The following is a 20,281-nucleotide window of genomic DNA, read 5'->3' on the forward strand; positions in this document are numbered from 1 at the left end:
CAAAATCGATGTAACCAACATTGCCACTCCGGACCCACCGAGTATGAACCTTAGACAGAACACTAGTCATTCCCACCAAATCGGTGCAACCGAAACTGCATCGGTGCTACCGAGTTCAGTGTGACCGACATTCTGTTGCCAAGATACACAAAATCAGAATTTCCCAGTTTGAGTATCGGTGCCATCAAGTTTGGTCATCTGACCGTTAGTGACCTTTTCGGTGCCACCGAGTTCTATATATCGGTCTCACCAAGATTCAAACTTCACACATTTAGTACTAGTCGGTACCACCGAGTTGTCCACTTTGGTGTCATCGAGTTTGCACTTTTGTGTGTAACGGTTGGATTTTGGCTGCTGCCTATATATACTCCTTCACCCACCTCTCATTCGTGGGAGAAGCACTGAGAACACACACTTCATTTCCAGATACATTTTCTTAGAGAGAACCACCTACTCATGTGTTGAGACCAAGATATTCCAATTCAATCATTTGAAACTTGATCTCTAGCCTCCCCAAACTGCTTTCCACCAAATCAACCTCTCCAACCCATGCATATTTTTTGAGAGAGTGATTTGTGTTGAGGAGACTATCTTTAGAAGCACAAGAAAAAGGAGTTCATTTATCTACCACATTTATTACCTGTTGGACGGTGGTGCCTCCTAGATTTGTTAGGTGTCCCTTGGGAGCCTCTTACTGTGTGTTATGGAGTTGAACCAAGATGTTTGTATGGGCAAGGACATCACCTACTTCGTGAAGATCTACCGAGGGTGAGGCTAGTCCTGTGTGGACGTAAGCCATGGTGGAATAGACAAGGCTGCTTCTTTGTGGTCCCTTGTGGGTGGAGCCCTGTGTGGACTCTCGTAGATGTTACCCTCCGTGGGTTGAAGTCTCCACTAACATGGACGTAGGATAGCGCCACCTATCGGAACCATGCCAAAAATCGATGTGCCAACCTCATGCGTTTGATCTCCCTACCTTACTCCTCTACTTTACACTTGCATGTTTTACTTTCCGCTGCAATACTATTAGAACTGCACGTTTAGGGTGTGCTTGACCTGTTATAACTATTGTAGGTGCTTCTCAAGCAAAATTGGGAAAAGGCAAAAAAAATCTTGTCAAGTCATCTAATCACCCCCCCCCCTCTAGACATACTTTGGATCCTACGGTTATTCTACTGGAACAAACTGGTGGAAAAGTAGGAACACAAAAATTATTATGATCAAGGGGGGAATTATTGACAAGCATACTACTCCCTCCATTCGTAAATATAAGACCTTTTAGATATTGCACTATGAACTATATATAAATGTACATAGACATATTTAAGAGTGTAGATTCACTTATTTTGCTTTGTATGTGGTCTCCTAGTAAAATCTATAAGAAGTCTTATATTTAGGAACGGAGGGAGTATAATATAACCTTGACCCCAAAGGAAATTACAAGTGTAAGTCCTGACACAAACACGCTTAGGATAAGTGGGAGGAATTAACTTGGAATTTCATCTCTGGATAATTGTTATATGTTGTATTTTTGGGGGAACTCACTCTAAATTTTTAGAGGAATGATTAAATTATCTTAAGAAGGTTTTCACCTCAATGACAACTATGGGCAGAAGAACTACGGGAAGGAATAAACTCAAATTTGGAAGAACCTAGTTTGAGAAATTAATATCACACCAAACAACTGCAAGCCTATTGTCTGGAAGTGATTTCTTTTTTGTAAGGAAATTTCGGCTCATTGGAATATTATAATGTCACTCTTGCTATTTAGTTCTTCACACAAAGGGAAATAAACTTTGTGGAAACTATCTCTATCTCCTGGAATTTAGGAAAGAGGAACTAAAGACATGGTTTGTTAATTGGATATATTATAATGTATAATCTTATAACAAGCTTCACATCAATGGGATTGAATGGTAATATGATTTTCTAAATGAAGAAAGGTGGTCATCTATAAATGGAAGTGTGAAATATTTTGTATTATAATTGTATACGTTAACATTGTTTTGTTGTTCGCAATGATAAAATCACATTGATGGAAGTGAAAGCTTAGTTATGTTTTAACTTTTATATGAAAGGAATGTTTGAAGCTTCCTATGTTTTGGTAGTGGAACTACATAGGGTATGTTTTTTGAAATGTTTTCTACGGAAAATTGCAAAGTTGTTAAAGTACATGGAACCAAATTCAGTGAGGAATTATGTTTCAACTCCTGAGGAAGAAGGTATAATAAATGATATTGTAATTTCTATGTATCTTCACTATTCTATCATACCTTAGCTTGTGGAATATATGATGCAATCAAGAAGTGGAATGAAAGACGGGGCAGCTAAGGGAATCTCACACATCATATAAGATTGTGGAAAGTACATCACAACTTGTCACTTTTTTAAAAGTTATATGAAAGGTAAACACATTGAGGAAGTTATTACTGTATCTATGAGATGGGGGATAAATCCACGCACGCATATTCAATTATTATTATTATAAGAACTAATACGGTGCAGGTTCACTAACGAAAGTTAATGGTGGAACTTCATTTATTGATTGGATTTGAAATTTATGTCGTTTTGGAAAATTATTCAGCCCAGTTATCATATATTTTGACTCAATGTCAAATTATTCATATTATTTATATATGCGACCATAAATAATCGATGTTGAATTTTCACTTCAGGAAATAAAATACTCAAGGCGCCTGTAAAGGTGGAATTGCACCTGAGGAAATTATACTCGAGACACCAAGGACAACTATGCTCGAATGATTAGGCGAAAACTAAGATCTCTAGTGATCTTAAGTATCACAGCAAGGAAACATATTGAGGGAATGTATCACAACATATATTTATGAGTTTGAGACGTAGTGTTAATATGATTGTCGATCCCTTGACTACTCTTCGTGAGGAGGTATTTGGCAAGCATGTTAAGGCTATGGATTTACGAATATTTCAATGATCGTTTTGGACAACTCGGAGATGTTGGAATTATGTGTCCTGTAATTATAATCAAATATTAGGAATTGCTAATATTCAGAATACCTTATTATGGAATTATACATGTATTTATACACGAAATTACTTTACATGATTATCAAGGAATCATTACTTGTTGGAACATACTTCGGTTGTATACTTAAGGAAGCTGGTCGAATATCACTCAAATACAATATACTGTTTATATTGGAAATACTATCCGGGTACACTGATGATCAGAAAGAGTTAGAGGAATTTACGCTTTATTATGGCGCGTTGCTCACAAGCATGTGCTCCGGGGTTATAAACGGGTAGAATCCGTTAACAAACAAATATGATCATTGTTGGTAATTTGATCTGGAGTCTATCCCGGAAAACCAGTTAAAAAGACTAGGGATCTTATCTGTATAAGAGATGGATTCTTTGAAAAAACAGTATAAGAAGGTCCCTACCTCCTAGCCTCAGATATGCGAATTGTAAGCAACACCTCGGATAAGCGCAGAGGAATAGGCGATAGTCCACAAACCCTAAATTTCTAACACGCAGAGTTCTCTTGGCTTTGCCGTTTTGGTGGCTTGTGTAAGGGCATGACAATCGAAAGAACGAGCCGTGAGTAGCTAAGAGCGTGCGGATAGTATTGTCAAACTCTCTTCCGTTGTCTGTTTGAAAGGCAAGAATGAGACGTTCAAACTAAGTTTGGACGTAGGCGTAGAAGTGAATTAGTATAGACAAGACATCAGACTTGCGATGCAAGGGATAGACGCAGAGTTCCATACATAATGGGTGAAGTCATCGAGAATAACAAGGTAAAATTCATATCCTGAGACGCTTACAACTGGGGATGTCCAAACATCTAAGTGCAACAGTTGGAAAGGAAAAAAACTACAGCTAGCTGAAGACTGAAACAGAAGATGCGCGTGCTTGCCGTGATGACATGCTTGACAGGAGTGTAGCGGAGACTTGGTGCAGGTGAACGGAATCTGATGAAGCGAATCGCGACCGGGATGCCCCAAATGCTGATGCCAGAGGCCTGCGGTGACCATGCCAGCAAAGTGTCTGAGTAGGATGCGCAGTGGGAGCGACAATATGGTATAGGTTGCTCTCTAAATCACTTCGAAGAATCACCATCCCGGTATGAAAGTCCTTAACAGAAAAATGAAAAGCATCAAACTCAACAGAAACGGAGTTGTCACGACATAATTGACGAACAGAAAGGAGGTTTTTGATCAATGATGGGGTAAGAAGGACATGGCGAAGGTGCAAAGGGGATGAGCTAGTGCTAATGACAACGTCACCAACATGAGTAATGGGGAGATGAGCACCATTGCCAACGATAATGGGGGAGAGGAGGAAGATGAACAAACAAAGAGAAGGTTACCCGGGTTGGAGGACATGTGTGCGGTGGCGCATGTGTCGAGGTACCAGTCTGACGAACAACCGGATGACGAGGGGCCAGCGGTGGCACTGTGAAGAGCAGCCTGGAGAGACGCCATGTCCCACGGCTGTGGAGGCGCATGCTGGCCAGCACGAGGAGGTGCGTAGACACTCGGAGAGCCGTAGCCGGGCGGGGCACCACCATAGTTGTACGCTGACGGAGCCGGGAGCGGCGCCTCGGCGGCCATCATGGCCTGCCGGTGAGGCGTGCCAGGACGAGGGCCAAGAACGCCGGTGCTAGGGGCGCGCCAAGCGACGGACCATGCCTGAAACAGACCGGTCCAGGAGTTGGAGCCCGGCGTCGGCGCGGGATAGTTAGCTGGCGGGTGCGGCGATTGAGGGCCGAACGGGTTTACTGCCCCATCGTTGCCACGGCCACGCTTCCTCGTACGCCCACGGCCACGACCAACACGAGGCGACACATCAGGGGAGACGGCAAGCGACACGGGAGAGGTGGGGCGCGCGGCAACGAACGCGTGCATGGACTGCTGACGTACTGGACGTACGGCCTGCTCGGCACGGTGATCCTCCAGGCGAAAGAAGGAGCACGTCTGCAAAAAGGTGGGAAGCGGTGCTGGCATAATGGAATTAATCATGTTTCTTAATTTCCTAGTTCGGCTAGGATTAGGAGACAGTCACCGTATAGAATTGTATTGGCTAGGCTAGCTAATATATATATGTAAAATGTTTAGGTCACCTAGGCTCATTGTATGGCAACTCATATTCATAGTGTATGATGTACCATCCAGGACAAAATGACTTTTCAAATTTTGTTTGCATGCACTACAACAATTAACGGTCATTGATTTCTGATTTTTTAACGTATTAGATACAACCAAATAATATGAAATGGCGTAATCCGACGGTTTGTAGGCAAGGTGCCCCAAACGGCCATCCTGTGTGTGTGTCAGGAATCAACTAGAAAGTAGTACTAGTACGAGTTTTGCAAGGAATCAATAAGCTTGTGTAGCTTGTGTAGCTGGTTGAGCTAGCTTGCTACGTTGGGTACTCTCATGCATCTTGGCCTAAAGTAATTCGTCGAGTTCGTTAGCAAGTTGGTTCATTGTTGTTCGCTATCGGTCATCGTCGTCGTCAGAAAGTACTCAGCGTCGAGTCTGGACCAACAATTGGTATCTAGAGCATGGTTGATCTTCTACTAAGGGAAGATCATGTCGGAGGATCACAAGGCCAAGCAGCTGGCAGCATACTCCGGTGCAGCTAAAGTATTTGTTGCTCCGGCGGGTTCGTCATACCCACTATTTGATCACGAGAACTTTGGGGTCTGGAAGACCCTGATGGAGTGTGGTCTCTGTGCCAACGTTGTCACGCTCAAGATGCGATTCTATCCTTACTTTGGCACGAGGACCTCGACAGGGCTAGAAGCGCATCTCATCGTTTCACAAGAATGGATATCATTACAAGTACATGTACAGAACAGATGAGTATATGGAATTGGACTACACTCGCCACAAGCTACAACATTAACAACACAATACAATAATATATTCAATCACCATGCATGTAGAAGTGAAGGCTCCAACTACGGACGAAATCAAACGATAAACAAACGATGTCCATCCTTGCTATCCCATGCTGCCGACCTACAACCCGTCCTATGATTGATGATGAAGAAGAAGAAAAAGAAACTCCAAATAGCACAATAATCGCGCTCACATCAAAGTATAGCTTTACCTGTACCTGCAGCTGTTGTCGTAGTAATCTGTGAGCCACATGGACTCAACAATCTCATTTCCAAAGGTAACAAGACTAGTAAAGCTTAATGGGTGAGGTATGGTTAAGTGGTGAGGCTGCAACAAGCGACTAAGCATTATATGAGGTGGCTAACTTACGAGTGCAAGAATAAAGAGGGGGATGATCTACGCAGAGCGGACATGAACTACTGATGATCAAATGAATGATCTTGAACACCTACTTACGTCAGACATAACCCCGCCGTGTCCTCGATCGGAGAAGGAGCTCACGAAAGAGACAATCACGGTTACGCACTTAGTTGGCAAGTTTTAATTAAGCTTACTTCAAGTTATCTAGAAACAGATGTTAAAGATAGTTTCCACATTACCACATAACCGCGGGCACGACTTTCCGAAAGATTTAACCCTGCAGGGGTGCTCCAACTAGTCCATCACAAATTACCACAAGTCGCATAGAAATCCTCGATCACGAAACTCGCGATCTCGTCGGACTCCTTAGTGGAAAACCTTAACTCTGAGATTACCCAAAGCATCACCGGAATCCCGATGCACAAGATATTTTGTAAAAGGTAAAACAAATCCAGCAAGGCCACCCGGTGTGTCGACAAACCTGATAGGAGCCGCGTATCTCGTTCTCAGGACACAACCGTCTATGCATAGTGGACGGTAGCCAAACGCTCTAGTTGCCCCGAGGTGGCACCGCCGACTGCTAAGTGGGGGGACCAACACTCATGCGGAGCACTGGCCCAGGGGTTGATTAATTACTCCGCGGGTGTCGGCGGGTCCCTATGCATTTTTATTAGTTATTAGGCAAATGTAGAACCAAAGTTGGGCCTCGCCAGACCAGCTTTAATCTAAAACGAATTATCAAGTGGGTCCCCATAACAACCTCGATCGTGTTAGGAGCGCTCAATTATGGAATATAACACCGGTAGCCGAAACTAAATGGGCAAAGGTGTAACAAAACACCAGGCTAGAAAGGACGAGCCTTCAACCTTTTACCAATTATATAGGTCCCTTAAATTAAATATCAATTAATAGGGTGATAAGACCAGGAACCCTTGTTATCACATGGAAGCAACTGCACCTGCAACTAGCAACGCTAACACATGGTTAAGCAAGCAGTAACATAGCCAATGAGTGGTTTGCTAGGTTGTGAACAGGTTGAAGGTTTCATGGCAATGTTGAGAGGCTGACATTTAACAGGTGGTAGGCAACGAGACATAGTGATAGAAGCGATACAACTAGCATGGCATTGATAGTAATGATATCTGGGGAAATGGTCATCTTGCCTGAGATCCCGCTTGGAAGAAGAACAACTCCATGAAGCCGACGAACCGACGTAGTCAAACGGGTCCTCACATTCCGACACGCTTACGGAACTCTATCGAGACGGAGCAAACCGGAAACAAGCATCAACACAGATATTCACCACGGAAAATGCACGACATGATGCACACCCTAATATGATGCATGATCAGTTCAATAATGCAAGGCATGGCATGGAAATTCACCTCACGCAAACACTACACATTAAGTGAAGCTCGATATGCAACGAGTTGCATATCGACGAAACCCCACGTTTAATTCTTTAGTTCACTCCTGTTTAGGAACACGACAATATTAAAATTTTGTTAACATGGCAAGGGGTGAAGCACAAATATAACTACCTATCTAGGCATTTTAAATGAGGCCGGAAACAACTTATAGCATCTCCGAAATGACCCCAAGCGTTAAATTCTAATTCTGCCCAGATTTGTCCTCATCGCATTTTATGTTTGTTAAACAGCAAAACAAAGTGGTCCTCGTGATTCTATGCATCGTTCTAGTCGGTTTACATATATAGCTCAACTCCAATGGAGTTACGACCTAAGAGATACGAGCAACACAACATATGATGCCATGGATGCCACATGCATGCAAATGGCTGCTACAACAACGTTCCGGTTCCAATAACTCAACGAGTTGCCGGTGCCAACGAATTGTAAACGTGTTCATGTCATGCCAAAGAATGATGGGGTGACCCCGGTTACCGGGTTTCTAGGTGTCGGAGGCGTGAATAAGAGGTACGTGCAACTAACATGGCATCTACGAAACGGATAACAACACAACTCTTACAACAATGCATGCCTCGAAATTAATAAAATCGCAGCTGCAAAAATATATGCATGGCTGAATTACAACATAGTGCAGAGGCCCAGAATTGGATCAAGCCCGAGGGACTGAGTGTGTGCTCGATTGGAAAAAAAATTAACTAACTACCATATGCAAAAATAATTGAGAACTCTCTAGGATTTGATCCCAAGACCTCCTGGTTGAGTGCATGGAGTGCTAACAAGCTAGACTGATGCATTGCATGTGTTACAATCGGGACTCTGCTTCTAATAAACGTGTTGCTGAAACTAACCTTTGACCAAAAAAAAAGTGAAGGACGGGAACAAAAAGAAGATAAAAATTGGAGCAAGAGTGGGGTTTGAACCCCAGTCTCCTGAATTGATTCAAGAGGCGCTAGCCACTAAGCCAGTGCGGTAGCTTCGAACAGTAAAGGAAGCAAAACTTACAAGTACGGTGACACCAACGCACTACATGGGTCACCATGACCACGCAGAGGAGCTGGAATCCGGCGTACTCGAGCATGCCAGCGACTCCAGGAGATGCAGAATGCCAGTGGGGTTGCGGAAACTAGAGAGGGAAGCGGTGTCGGGACGCGCGTGTGCCATGCGCATATGTGCAGGAGGTGCAAGAGTGCAAGGCGCGCGAACACCCCGACCATAGCGTACAAGCTACGGATGACAGATTCAATCAGCCCAAGACGTGGCCCCTGTGCATGCGTCGGTGCTATGCCTGCTCAGAGAGGATGCGAGAACCGCGAAAGAGAGCATCTACTCGATTCAAAATCGGCCATGGCGATAGCACGACAGCCACGGCTCGGACACGACGGAATTGATGCATGCGGGAAGAATTCTTAAACGAGGAGAGATGGGAGGTACAGGAGCTCACCTCGGTCCCGTAGGACACAAAACGAAGGTCCGGGAGACGACGGAGAGGAAGAAGCGAGGCGCTGGCCACCATTGGTGGTGGAACCCGAGGAAGAAGACGACGTGGATGTAGCTCCCGGTCCGCGAGGAAGACGATGATGGGGCCGACGGCGTGGAGGCGGGGCTGCCTAGTTCCCACCCAGAATGGGTCGATGACGAAGACTCGGTGCAGAAGGCGCCAAAGATGATCTTGATGCCCCTGGCGTGGGATCGACAATGGACGCCGACTGTTTCTCTCAGCCACTGTTTTCTTGAGGAAGGAGAAGAACCAGAGGGCCAGGAAGAGAGATGGCGGCGCGAGGAGGGAAGGGAGGAAGCTAGGGTTGCACGGGCGCCCTAGGGGGTGGTTACGAGGAGGAAGGGGTTGTACGACAGCAATCAGAACGGAGCCAAGGTGATCAGACGGTTCTCCATGGGTTCGTACAAAGAGGTAACGAGAGGAAGGAGAAAGGTGGCGGTGGGCTTGGGCTCCTTGCTGGGTGGGCCTCTCTCCCTCAAATCTTATATAGGTTTCCTATTCTATTTATTAAATAGACACAACTAGAGTTTAAAACAAAAGAGAGGAAATTGGTGCACCATGACTTGAACGAAATAGGAAAAAAACACAAGATGATGGAGATGATGCATAATGCAAAATAAAATAAAAATAAAGCACACCTCATGTAGCATGCAAGTCATGAGCCAACCATAAAAAAAGATAATGAAGGTCTTGGTCTCGAAACAGTCAACGGAGATAACAAGAAGAAATGACAACTACGGACGGATGCAAGTTGGAAAAAAAATAATGACGTTAGTGGAGTGACGATGCAGTGTGAATAATGTGAATGATGCGATGATGGATGTGACACACAATCTAATCGCACGACGGCAACAGAAAAAAGGGGAATCTTCTGGAGCGTCGGTCTCGGGCTGTTACAACTCTCCTACACTAACAAGAGATCTCGCCCCGCGATCTAAGGATGAAAAGGGGAAGAGGATGAGAAAGCAAGAGGTAAAACATAGTTGCTTCTTGACAAACGAGTGAAACCAACGATCCTTGAAGGTTGCACACAGATGAAGAATGATATGAGAAACAAGCAAGAATTCACACAGAATTTCGGCAGCACTTCGGTAGGAAATTGAGGACAAAATTTGATAAGATGGAAAGAGCTTGACAAGATTCACAACAAACCAAGTAAATTGAATAAGCAAGGAGAGAACATGCTCTTGACAAGAAGAGATGATTGACTCAAAAGAGCAACACCACAATGCCTCCGGAATAAAGAATAGAAACTAGGTCATGGGGAAGAAAGAATGAAGAGGAAAAAGACAACTTCTACCACAATTGAATTTGACAATCAACCTTGCAAGAATAATTGAACATAGTTTTTGGCAACTAACAATGAAAATAACAAGCTTGTAGTGGACTTATGAAAACCATTTCAAAATTATGAGGTGATAACCAGTCACTAACAGAAACAAGGATGGATTGGGAGCAACAAGATAGGCAAAACTTCTTACACCAAGAGGATATATTGAGAACTTGGGCTAACGATAATCACCATAATAACAACAACCCTTAGGAAAATCTTTAGGTGAAATCCAAACCAAGCTAGCTCAATGAAGAAATCACAGGTTGCAAATACCCCATGATCAAGGAATTGGTGGGATTTAAATATCTCATTCTTGAAACAATTCTCCTCTAGACTCCTCCACCAACAAGAATGCTATAACACCACATCAAAGGAAAAGGAGGAAGAATTGCACTTAGAAATGCAAGAGACGTAATAGTTGAGGTTCTCCAACAAGAATCTTGCAGAACACTTGAGAATGGATTGAAACCTTGATGAACCACCATAAAGGACCTCCGTATACAAATGAATAATGCAAAGATATGAAGGTATAAAAGAATAAGATTATGACCTTGCCAAGATTTAGATGAAGCTTCATAAGGAGATACTTAAGAGAACTTGGAACTCCGGAAAAGAAAGATAAGCACATGGGATAAAGAATTGATATGATGAGCCAATACGGAAGAAGAATTGGGATCACTTTGATGCAACAAGAATAAGAATTATGTTATGTCTATCCTTCATCAAGTTAAATTGATGACAAGCAATGAATTTAACATACCACTTATTCTTCTTGAAAAGGTTGAAGAGAGAAAGATAGAGCACAAACTAAAGAAATCTTCAGCGAAGCATCGGTAAGAATGCAAGTGAAATGGATACCAAGAATGCATGGAGACATGTGAGAATGAAGATATCATGATCCACCTGAGAGAAAACTAGAACAAGGCACCGGAATAATTGAGAGACGAACGAAAAGACAACAGTTGAGGAGAATTTGAGAACGAAAGCTGAAAGCTTAGAACGAAGAAGTCTTCTGAAATGATAGCCTTCAAAGATCAAGAGGGAGAACAACTCAGAAATGCACCGGATAGCAAGAAAGGGATTCTCATGATTGGGAACAATTCAAGATGATAACACAAAGCTGAAATGATGAATCTCCAAGAGAATGGACCATCATTTGAGAGAAATACTCCTTTGGTCTTCCAAGCTGAAAATGATGAGGAGAACACCACCAAGAATGGATGAGACACCCCGGAATAAGAATGAGGAAAAGTTGAGCCAATGACGAAAATAAATTTGAAGCGATCTTGAAGAAGGAATATGACTGATGAAATTCATACTTATGTCATAGTTGAAAGAATTAGATATCTCCAGAAAAATATTAGAAGAACCAAGAAAGATCCTGGGAAAAGACTGTGGGTTATGGGCCCACTCAAACGAAACCAACGTTGAAAAGATTGCTCAAAAAGAGAGAGATTGCACCGATACAAAGAAAACTTGACGAGATGAGACCCTCGAAATAATTGAAAGGATTGAGAAAAGAACCTCTGAAACATCTTCAACACTCCAGCTAGAACAGAGATGGAATAATAACAAGAGAGGCTTGAATAAGAATTTCCAACATGGGAAAGAATTTAAGGGATTAAAAGGATATGATGAACACCGAGATCCTAAATTGAATCCACTGGAAAAGAGAACAACAATGAAGAAATGATGAACTTGACACTCCTGAGGATCTTCAGACTGAATCACCAGATACCACATGGAAGAAAAGAGAACGGAAGCACTGATGAAAACAAAGGCACTTGGACGATAATTAAATCATTGAACAAAAGGGCTGGAGGGCGGGGAAAACAAAGACAACTTGGCACAGATGTGTAATGCCCCAAGTGTAACCTTGCCATATTTGGAACCTTCCATGTTGGATCCATTATGTCATGCTATGGATTTATCATTTCATGTCGCTTAGTTTTCGTCATCACCTTTGCATCATGGCATTCATTGCATCCATGTATTTTTCTTTTGTGTTGATGTTGTGCTTGATTACTTCATGATTAGGTGTGGTGTGATGAGTGCATGTGATATGTTGATGTGGTGCGCAAAGCTTGGGTTTCAACTAGGTAGTTTTCCAACTAGAGTTCAAAGGAAACCCCTTATTCTTTATTTTTCTTGAGCTCAAGTTTTGCTTGCTCCAAACCTGATTTTAAAATGTAGAGTATTTAGTGCCTTTTCTTGTGGATGTGGAGATGTGTCTAGGGCATTTTTAAACTTTGCTTAAATGGGGTTTTATTCACAAAACAGATTAAATTAATTCTGTTTTGTAAATATTTCATTGCTCCAAAAATCATCTTGGTATTTTATTTAGTTGGGTCATAATTCCCTTATGACCAGGGTCATTTTATATTTATTTTTGGAGACCTAGGTTTCCCTATGAGTTTTATTTTTGCTGTGGCTTTTGTTTAAATGGAAAAACCCTTTGGGTTTTTCTTTCTTCTATCTGGCGCCTAGCAATGGGCTTCCTCCTGTCTGTGGCCCAGTGCCTTTTCCCTCGCGCGCAGCAGGCCATCTCTCCCCCTCCCTCTTCTTCCTGACAGCGTCTCCTTCCTCTCTCTGCTTTCCGTCAGTCCCGAGAGGAGTGCACGCGCGCCGTCCCCCCTCACGGACGTTGGGGCCGTCCCATCCACTCTATTTAATCCCCCTCGACGTCTGGGCCGTCTAGGGTTCCTCCTAGCCGCCGCCACCTCTCGTTCCCCTCTCTCTCCCTCTCCCTCGCCAGGTAAGTCGAGTAGGTTCAGAGATTTAGAGAGTCGCCGCCGACGATCTCGCGTCCCTCTCGTCGGCGGCAGCCTCTCCCCACAGCGTCCGAGGCGTCCGCGAGCATGGGGCACCTCCCGCCGTTCCGTTCCCGTCGCTAGAGGGGTGGATCCCCCTCTGTGACGCTCCCTCCATGGGGGCTCTGTCGGGCCGGAGCAGAATGGCGTCGAGTCGCGCCTCTGCTTCCTATTTTTCCTCTATGTCGTAGCAGGTCGTCCCCGAGCACTCTAGGGTGAGCAGCTCCTCTCCTCCTTCCTTCTCCCTTGCGCGTAGAGTACCAGGTGTTGTAGCATCGCTGTTCTGTCGCTGTCGCCCCCGTGATGCAGTGCTCTGGTGCGCCACCGTAGCAGGCCTCCTCCTGCTGTGGTTGGCATGGGAATGAGTCTCTGTTAGACTCCTCTTCCTCCCCGCTAGTTCCCTCCGTCCAATTTTGGTCATAGCATCGCCGGTGACCATCCCATGTTCCGGTCACCATTGATCTTACAAGTAACAGAGAGGGATGCTCAAAAGAGCAACATCCCCCTCTGTGTTAAGATCCAATCGTGTAGCGTAGTGGTAGGGGCAGTGTTGTTGGTGCTGTGGTCGTGGGTTCGAGTCCCAGAGGCGCCCCCTTTTATTTAATTTGTGTTTTGTGGTGCAGTAGCTCGACAAGAGCAGGTCAACCTGCTTGTTTCCCCTTCACTGTCAAAGTGGAGTGGCTAGCCTAGTGGTGTGGTACTGTTCTGCATACCAGAGGGGCGTGGGTTTGAATCCTAGTGCATCCCTTTTATTTTTTTGTTGTTGTAGCTTTGTTTGCTCTATCCCTTGCTTGGGCAGCAAGCTTGGGATTTTTCTTTTAGGTAGAGCCTTGGATTTTATTTAGTTACTGCCTAGGTTTTGCTTGTGTGTATGTGCATGCATTAGGAGTATATGTGCTTGTGTGAGTATGTGTAGGTGTGAACTTATGCACATGTGTATGTTTGGTAGTGGGAGTGTAAGTGTGTGTGTGTGTGTGTCACACACACATGATCAATTGTGCTCATGGTTTCCTTAGTAACCATGGGGTGTTCTTTTGAACCCTAGGGTATGTGAGTGTATGTATATGGTAGTCTTGTGAGTGTATGCATGTGTGTAAGTGTGCACATGAGTAGATGTGCACCTATGAGCATGTGTGTGTGCATATGGTTGCACATGCATATGTGCAAGAGAGCAGCCCCTCTTGATGCACCCCTTGGTGGTGGTGGTGTGTGTGAGTATATATTTGGGTGAGGTTCATGCATGTATGTGTGTGGGCATGAGTGCGCCTATGCACTCATGCATGAGGGCTAACCCCTCATGATTGTCCTTATGTTGATGTGTGGTGATAGATGGAATGGTTTGTGTGTGCATGTGTAGATGTAGAGGTTACTACATATGATTTCCACACATGTGATAATGCTCTCATATGCTTATGTTGATTTATATGTACTTTTTCGAGCTAGCTTTGTGCCTACTTAATTGCATGCAAGTACCCATGTATTATATATGGATTTGGGGTAGAATCAATCCAGGAATCCACTGGTGGAATCATATTTCACTTTAGAGCAACTTCATAGACTGTCATTTTTCTTTCTTGATGCTATGTTTAGAGCTTGGTGCCATGTGGTTTGTTGGGCCTATGAGGATGAATCCTTGATGTGGTAGTATTGGGTGAACCCTTGTATAACATGGAGTCTTTGTATTATACATAGGAGTTTGCATGAACTTGTTGTGCCTTGTCAAAGTTGACACTTGGCTGAAATTGTCAGCTTTGTGAAAATCTATGATTTTCACTAAGTCTGAGAAACTGATGTTATTTTCTTCCCTTGTTGATGTGGTTGCACAAGCTCATGTGTTGGGAATCAGCCCATGCAACAAACTAAGGTTTGTGAGCTTTTGAGTTTGTCTAGCTCTGTCTTAAATTTCATGCACTTTCACTTCCTGTAGATATCATTTTGGAGGCTGTGAAAATGCTTCAGAGCATATGCAGTGGTGCAAATCTGAGATTTTCACTAAGTCCCAGAAATCTGTTATTTTTGTCCAAGTTTGTGTCCATAGATCTTCCCATGTGTGATGCCTTTGTAGTAGCTTCTTGCTCAGGCTTGTAGAGATTTTGAATGGCTTTTGCCACATATCTTGTTTGGCACATTTGGGTGGTTGTAGGTGATTTGAATGTTGTAGACAAACTGCTATGATGTTGTTTAGGACAGATTGCATGTTTTAGTTGTTTTGAAGCTTGTGTGAGTATGGTTGGTGGTGTGGTGAGTTTCTTTGCACCACTCCACCTATATTTGTATGCTTGATCATATGGCAATCTGGGAATACCAGAAGAGTGCCATTGGAGTGTGCTTGTGGTGGATTTGAACTGTAGGACTCCATATCTTGTTTCGTAGTTTCTGGTTGATCCGTAGTTCCGTTCTCTATGTTCTTTATAAGTTCTTGCATCGTTTTATCATGATGCACCTGTTCATGCCATCTTCATGCATGTCAAGATAGCTTAGTGTGAAGTTCTGTCCAGAAGTTTATCTTCTCATCTCATGCATACGAAAGTGACTAGAATAGTGTTGCATGCTTCCTTCTCATCTCATGCATCATATTGCTTGTTGCATCATGTTGTGTTGGTGTTCATTGGTTGTTATTTTTATCTTGGGTAGCACCGGGATCGGAGAGCGAGTACGTGCAGGACGATCAAGAGCAGTTCCAAGCTGAAGGCATCACAAACAAGATGATCGTGACCTTGATACCGTATCTAGCTTTGTTATGCTTAGAATCACGTTTCCTTCGATATACGCTCGCTGCCTACCACTTGTTAAAATGCCACATGTCATTGCCATAAAATCCAAACACCTTCCCCTCCTAGCTAATGTTGTTTGGCTAAGTAGGCTTGCTCATCTTCTAATGATAGCTTTGCGAATTGCAGGTGCCAGCTCTATCATGTGATAACATGAGTATTTTGATATCATTATGCCTAAACTGCTATTTAATTAATGCACCTATATACTTGGTAAATGATGGAAGGCCTAGACTTTTGCCGGGTGATTTGTTCCGTTATTGCCTCCTTAGTTTCGGCTACCGGTGTTTGATTCCATAACTGAGCGCTCCTAACACGTTCGGGGTTGTTATGGGGACCCCCTTGATAAATCATGTAGTGTTAAGACGTGTCCGGCAGGACCCAACACTGGTTTTAATTTGCTAATCACCTAATAATAATTTGTATAAGGAATAGCTACCCCGAGGATTTAATCAACAACCCGGGTCAGTGCTCCTCATGAGTGTTGGTCCAAATTGGGCAGACTGCGGGGCCACCACAGGGAAACATGAGGTTTGGTTCCTCTAGGATTTTCCATCCGTCGTGTCCTGAGACTGAGATACGCGGCTCTTATCAGGGTCGCCGACACGACGGGAGGTCCTGCTAGGTTCGTCTTACCTTAGCGATATATCTTGCGTATAGGAATCCCGGTGAAACTTTGGGTCTCCTCAAAGTTGAGGTTTTCCTCTAAGGAATCCGATGAGATCACGAGATTCGTGATAGAGGATTACTTTGCGGCCCGTGACCGTTTGTGATGGACTAGTTGGAGCACCCGTGAAGGGTTTAATCTTTCGGAAAGCCGTGCCCGCGGTTATGTGGCAACATGGATAATTTGTTAACATCCGGTTATAGATAACTTGAATTAACTCTAATGAAACTGCCAACTGTTTGTGTAACCGTGACCGTCTCCTTCGAAGACCTCTCTTCGATCGGGAACACGGTGGGGGTTATGTTTGATGTAAGTAGGTGTTTAGGATCATTTAGTGATCACCTAGTCTTTAACCGCTCGCATAGACCACCATATCAATAACTCTGATCTTGTCTGAATAATTGTGTGGATGTAAACCTTATATATTCTATGTGAGATGGCAAATGTATGCCCGATTTGTCATTCTTCGTTTTATGTATTTGCTATGATTATCTCGCTTGCGAAACGCTTAGATGTGCCTCTTTCCCTTTTGAGGCATCGCCCCCAAAATAGGAAAGGGCCGCATCTTAGTCGTTACAAGATGAGAGGAACTCCGGAAAGAAATGCGAGATTGATCTTGCAAATATTGAAGAATATTAAATAACTTGAAGAGAAGCACACCGATTGAAAAGAATTGAAATGATGACTCTGGTTGAAAAGGAATTGATATGACAATTGATTAAGCAAAAGGATTAGCACTCTCATAAAAATATGAGAACACCACTTAGGAAAGATCTGAAATCACCACTGGACATCGAAGCAACTTGAATTACCATACTCCAACAAAAACAAAGGGATGAGGCTTATGAAACAAGCCAGAAAAAACTCATGAGACAGATTCCGTCCGATATTTTCGTGGATGAGGCTCGCACGGGCTTTATCCTACAATAGCCATCATGTACAAGGCAGTGCACATGACATATGAAGCATCCCCGAGTCATAGTAGGTTACAAGGCCCTTTAAGACACAACGAGAACCACCATAAAACGACCGTGAACAAACGAATCCACTAGATGTCGAACCCCAACCTAACATCATGCATTTGTTGGAAGATTGTCCTATAAGTAACTACTTGAATTCCCACCTAAGAGCAACTCTAGCAGACCCCGCATCCCGCCAGCCCGCAAAACATGTTTGCAGTTCGCGCAAAACATGTTTGCAGTTCGCGCAAAACTGCTTTTGCGGGCCGGCGCAGGCTGGCACAGATGCTGACCGCGCATAATGGACCCGTAAAAAAGCATATTCACAGAATATACTTTTTTTACGGGTCGGCTTCTGCGGGTTCTGACCTGGCGCAGCTCCTCTCGGCCCGTAAAACTTAGATTTGGAACTTAAATTGATCTAGCACAATGCTTTTCTTTGCTTTTGCAACAACATTATAGATACAAAAGATATCACCAAATCTTGGCTAGAATAGCAAAACCAAAGAAAACAAGAACCACAAGTATGCATTTCAGAAGATCTCCAACTTCCATAACTGCTCCCGCTAGTTGAAGCAATATCTTCTCCATGCACTCATTGTTGGTCTGTGGATTCTTGATCTTGTTTTCTTCATTCTTCATCTTTGGTTCCAAAGAAGTAGACGTTGCTTCCCCTCTAGTTGCACATGCAGCCGCATCATTGCCTTCGATTGTACTAAGGAGTGCACTAACATCTATTAAGTTTCTTTCTATCAACAAATCAATGTATTGGCCTTCCGAAAACCAAAATGACCATCCATCGTCCTACACAAAAGAATGAGTAAGCTCGAAGTGAGCTACCGCAATTGAACTAAAGAATGAGCTATGGAACGAGCTACCGCAAGTGCACGTACCCCGTCGTTTTCGCATTTGTAGAACACCCATCCGGGGTGCGTCGGCGTGCCCGAAGTGAGCCGCAGCACTTGGCGCCGGTAGTCGTCGCACTCTATGAGCAGCATCGGCAGGCCACAAAGACGTTGCGCAAGCGCCGACCTGGTGGACGGCCAGACGAGTCCATGCCCGCAAACCTTCGGCGGCGGCGGGCGGATGAACCCGTGCCTGCATGCGGCGATGCGCCCTTGCCTGGGCTCCGGGAGAGGCTCCCCGACCACGCCATCGCCTCGGGCAGCAACCGGCGGCGGAAAAAGACAAATCCGGCGGCCCGTGATGAAGTGTCGCAGATCTGCAAATCCGGCGGCCCGCCGACGCAGGGGGGAAGGGAGGGGAGGCCTCATGCGCGTGGCGGCCTTCATGCGTGCTCCTACCGGCTGCTGTCGCCGGAATCTTGGGCGGCGGCCGGCGGCGGCGCGAGGGGGAGAGGAGAGGTGGTTGGTGGGAGAAAGCGCGGGATGAAATGTCCCCCACCAACCGCTTCCGCTGATATGCAGGGCACCGCACCCGCGAGGCGGAAACTCGCGTTTTCCCGGGTTGGGGTCGGGATTTTTCCGCGCCCCTTAAAATTTTTTGCGGCCAGGACGGGATACGGGGTCTGATCGGGCTGGTTTTTTCGCCCCGACCCGCATTTTGGCGGTTATTTTACGCACCGGGGCGGGATGCGGGGTCTGCTAGAGTTGCTCTAAGAACTCCCCAAATTTATGGTCATGCAATCTAGTCCACGGATACAAGGAGTAATATATCACTCAACTCCTATACTAACCCGTCCAGTATATCACTCACCTCATATCTCAGACACTCGTAATCAAAACGATACTATGTATGGCAATACATCTGAAACTCTCTGCACCAGTACTGGGGAAGCCGGACTCCTCTCGCCACTACTAGTATTGAAGCAATTTTGAACATCCTTCGTCCTGAGATACTAAGAAATCTGAATGATAATGATGTGCTCAAGAATCCCCAGGAGCTCAACTCCCCGAAAGAAATCAAGTCAGACAGGAGGTACCAAGACAGAACTCCATCACATCGACATCTTATAGATTCCAAAAATATCCGCGTGATCCTAAAAAAAATTGGAGTGAGAAGAGGAGTAGAATTAAAATTATTACGTCAAGATTCCTCACCAGTGCACCGAAGAGGAGAAAAAAGATTCCTACTCTTCGATATATAACTAGACTCAAACTAGTTTTTCAGTAGACATGACTCGGCCAAGTTCATCAATCAAGGGGGCTCCTAGGTCGGTACTACTCTGATACCAACTTGTAACGCCCAAGATACAATCATATCCTTATTTTGGCACGAGGGCCTCGACATGGATAGAAGCGCATCTCGTCGTTTCGAAAGAATGGATATCGTTACAAGCACATGTACTGAAGAGAAGAGTATATGGAATTGGCATACACTCGCCACAAGCTACATCAGAGTCACATCAGTACAATACATAAACATCATGAAGAAGAGCAGGGTCCGACTACGGACGAAAAACAAATGATAAAAGAACGACGTCCATCCTTGCTATCCCAGGTTGCCGGTCTGGAACCCATCCTAGATCGATGAAGAAGAAACTCCAAATGAACAATCATCGCGCTCACGTCTTAATCACCTTACATGTACCTGCAACAACTGTTTTAG

The 20,281-nt window shown here is 44.4% G+C and overlaps 1 protein-coding gene across 1 annotated transcript; it reads right to left on the reverse strand.

Annotated features, from left to right (window-relative positions):
* Positions 1 to 3,769: 3,769 nt before the first annotated feature.
* On the reverse strand, positions 3,770 to 19,005 carry LOC123405406. The gene is made up of 3 exons (XM_045099099.1): positions 18,607 to 19,005; positions 4,349 to 4,955; positions 3,770 to 4,113 (listed from the first exon to the last, which is right to left on the reverse strand). The coding sequence occupies exons 1-3, from the start codon at positions 19,003 to 19,005 to the stop codon at positions 4,079 to 4,081; spliced, it is 1,041 nt and encodes a 346-aa protein (XP_044955034.1). The 3' UTR covers positions 3,770 to 4,078.
* Positions 19,006 to 20,281: the final 1,276 nt, after the last annotated feature.

Source organism: Hordeum vulgare, chromosome 6H (genome assembly GCF_904849725.1).
Source record: "Hordeum vulgare subsp. vulgare chromosome 6H, MorexV3_pseudomolecules_assembly, whole genome shotgun sequence".
In the NCBI taxonomy this organism is placed as follows: domain Eukaryota; kingdom Viridiplantae; phylum Streptophyta; class Magnoliopsida; order Poales; family Poaceae; genus Hordeum; species Hordeum vulgare.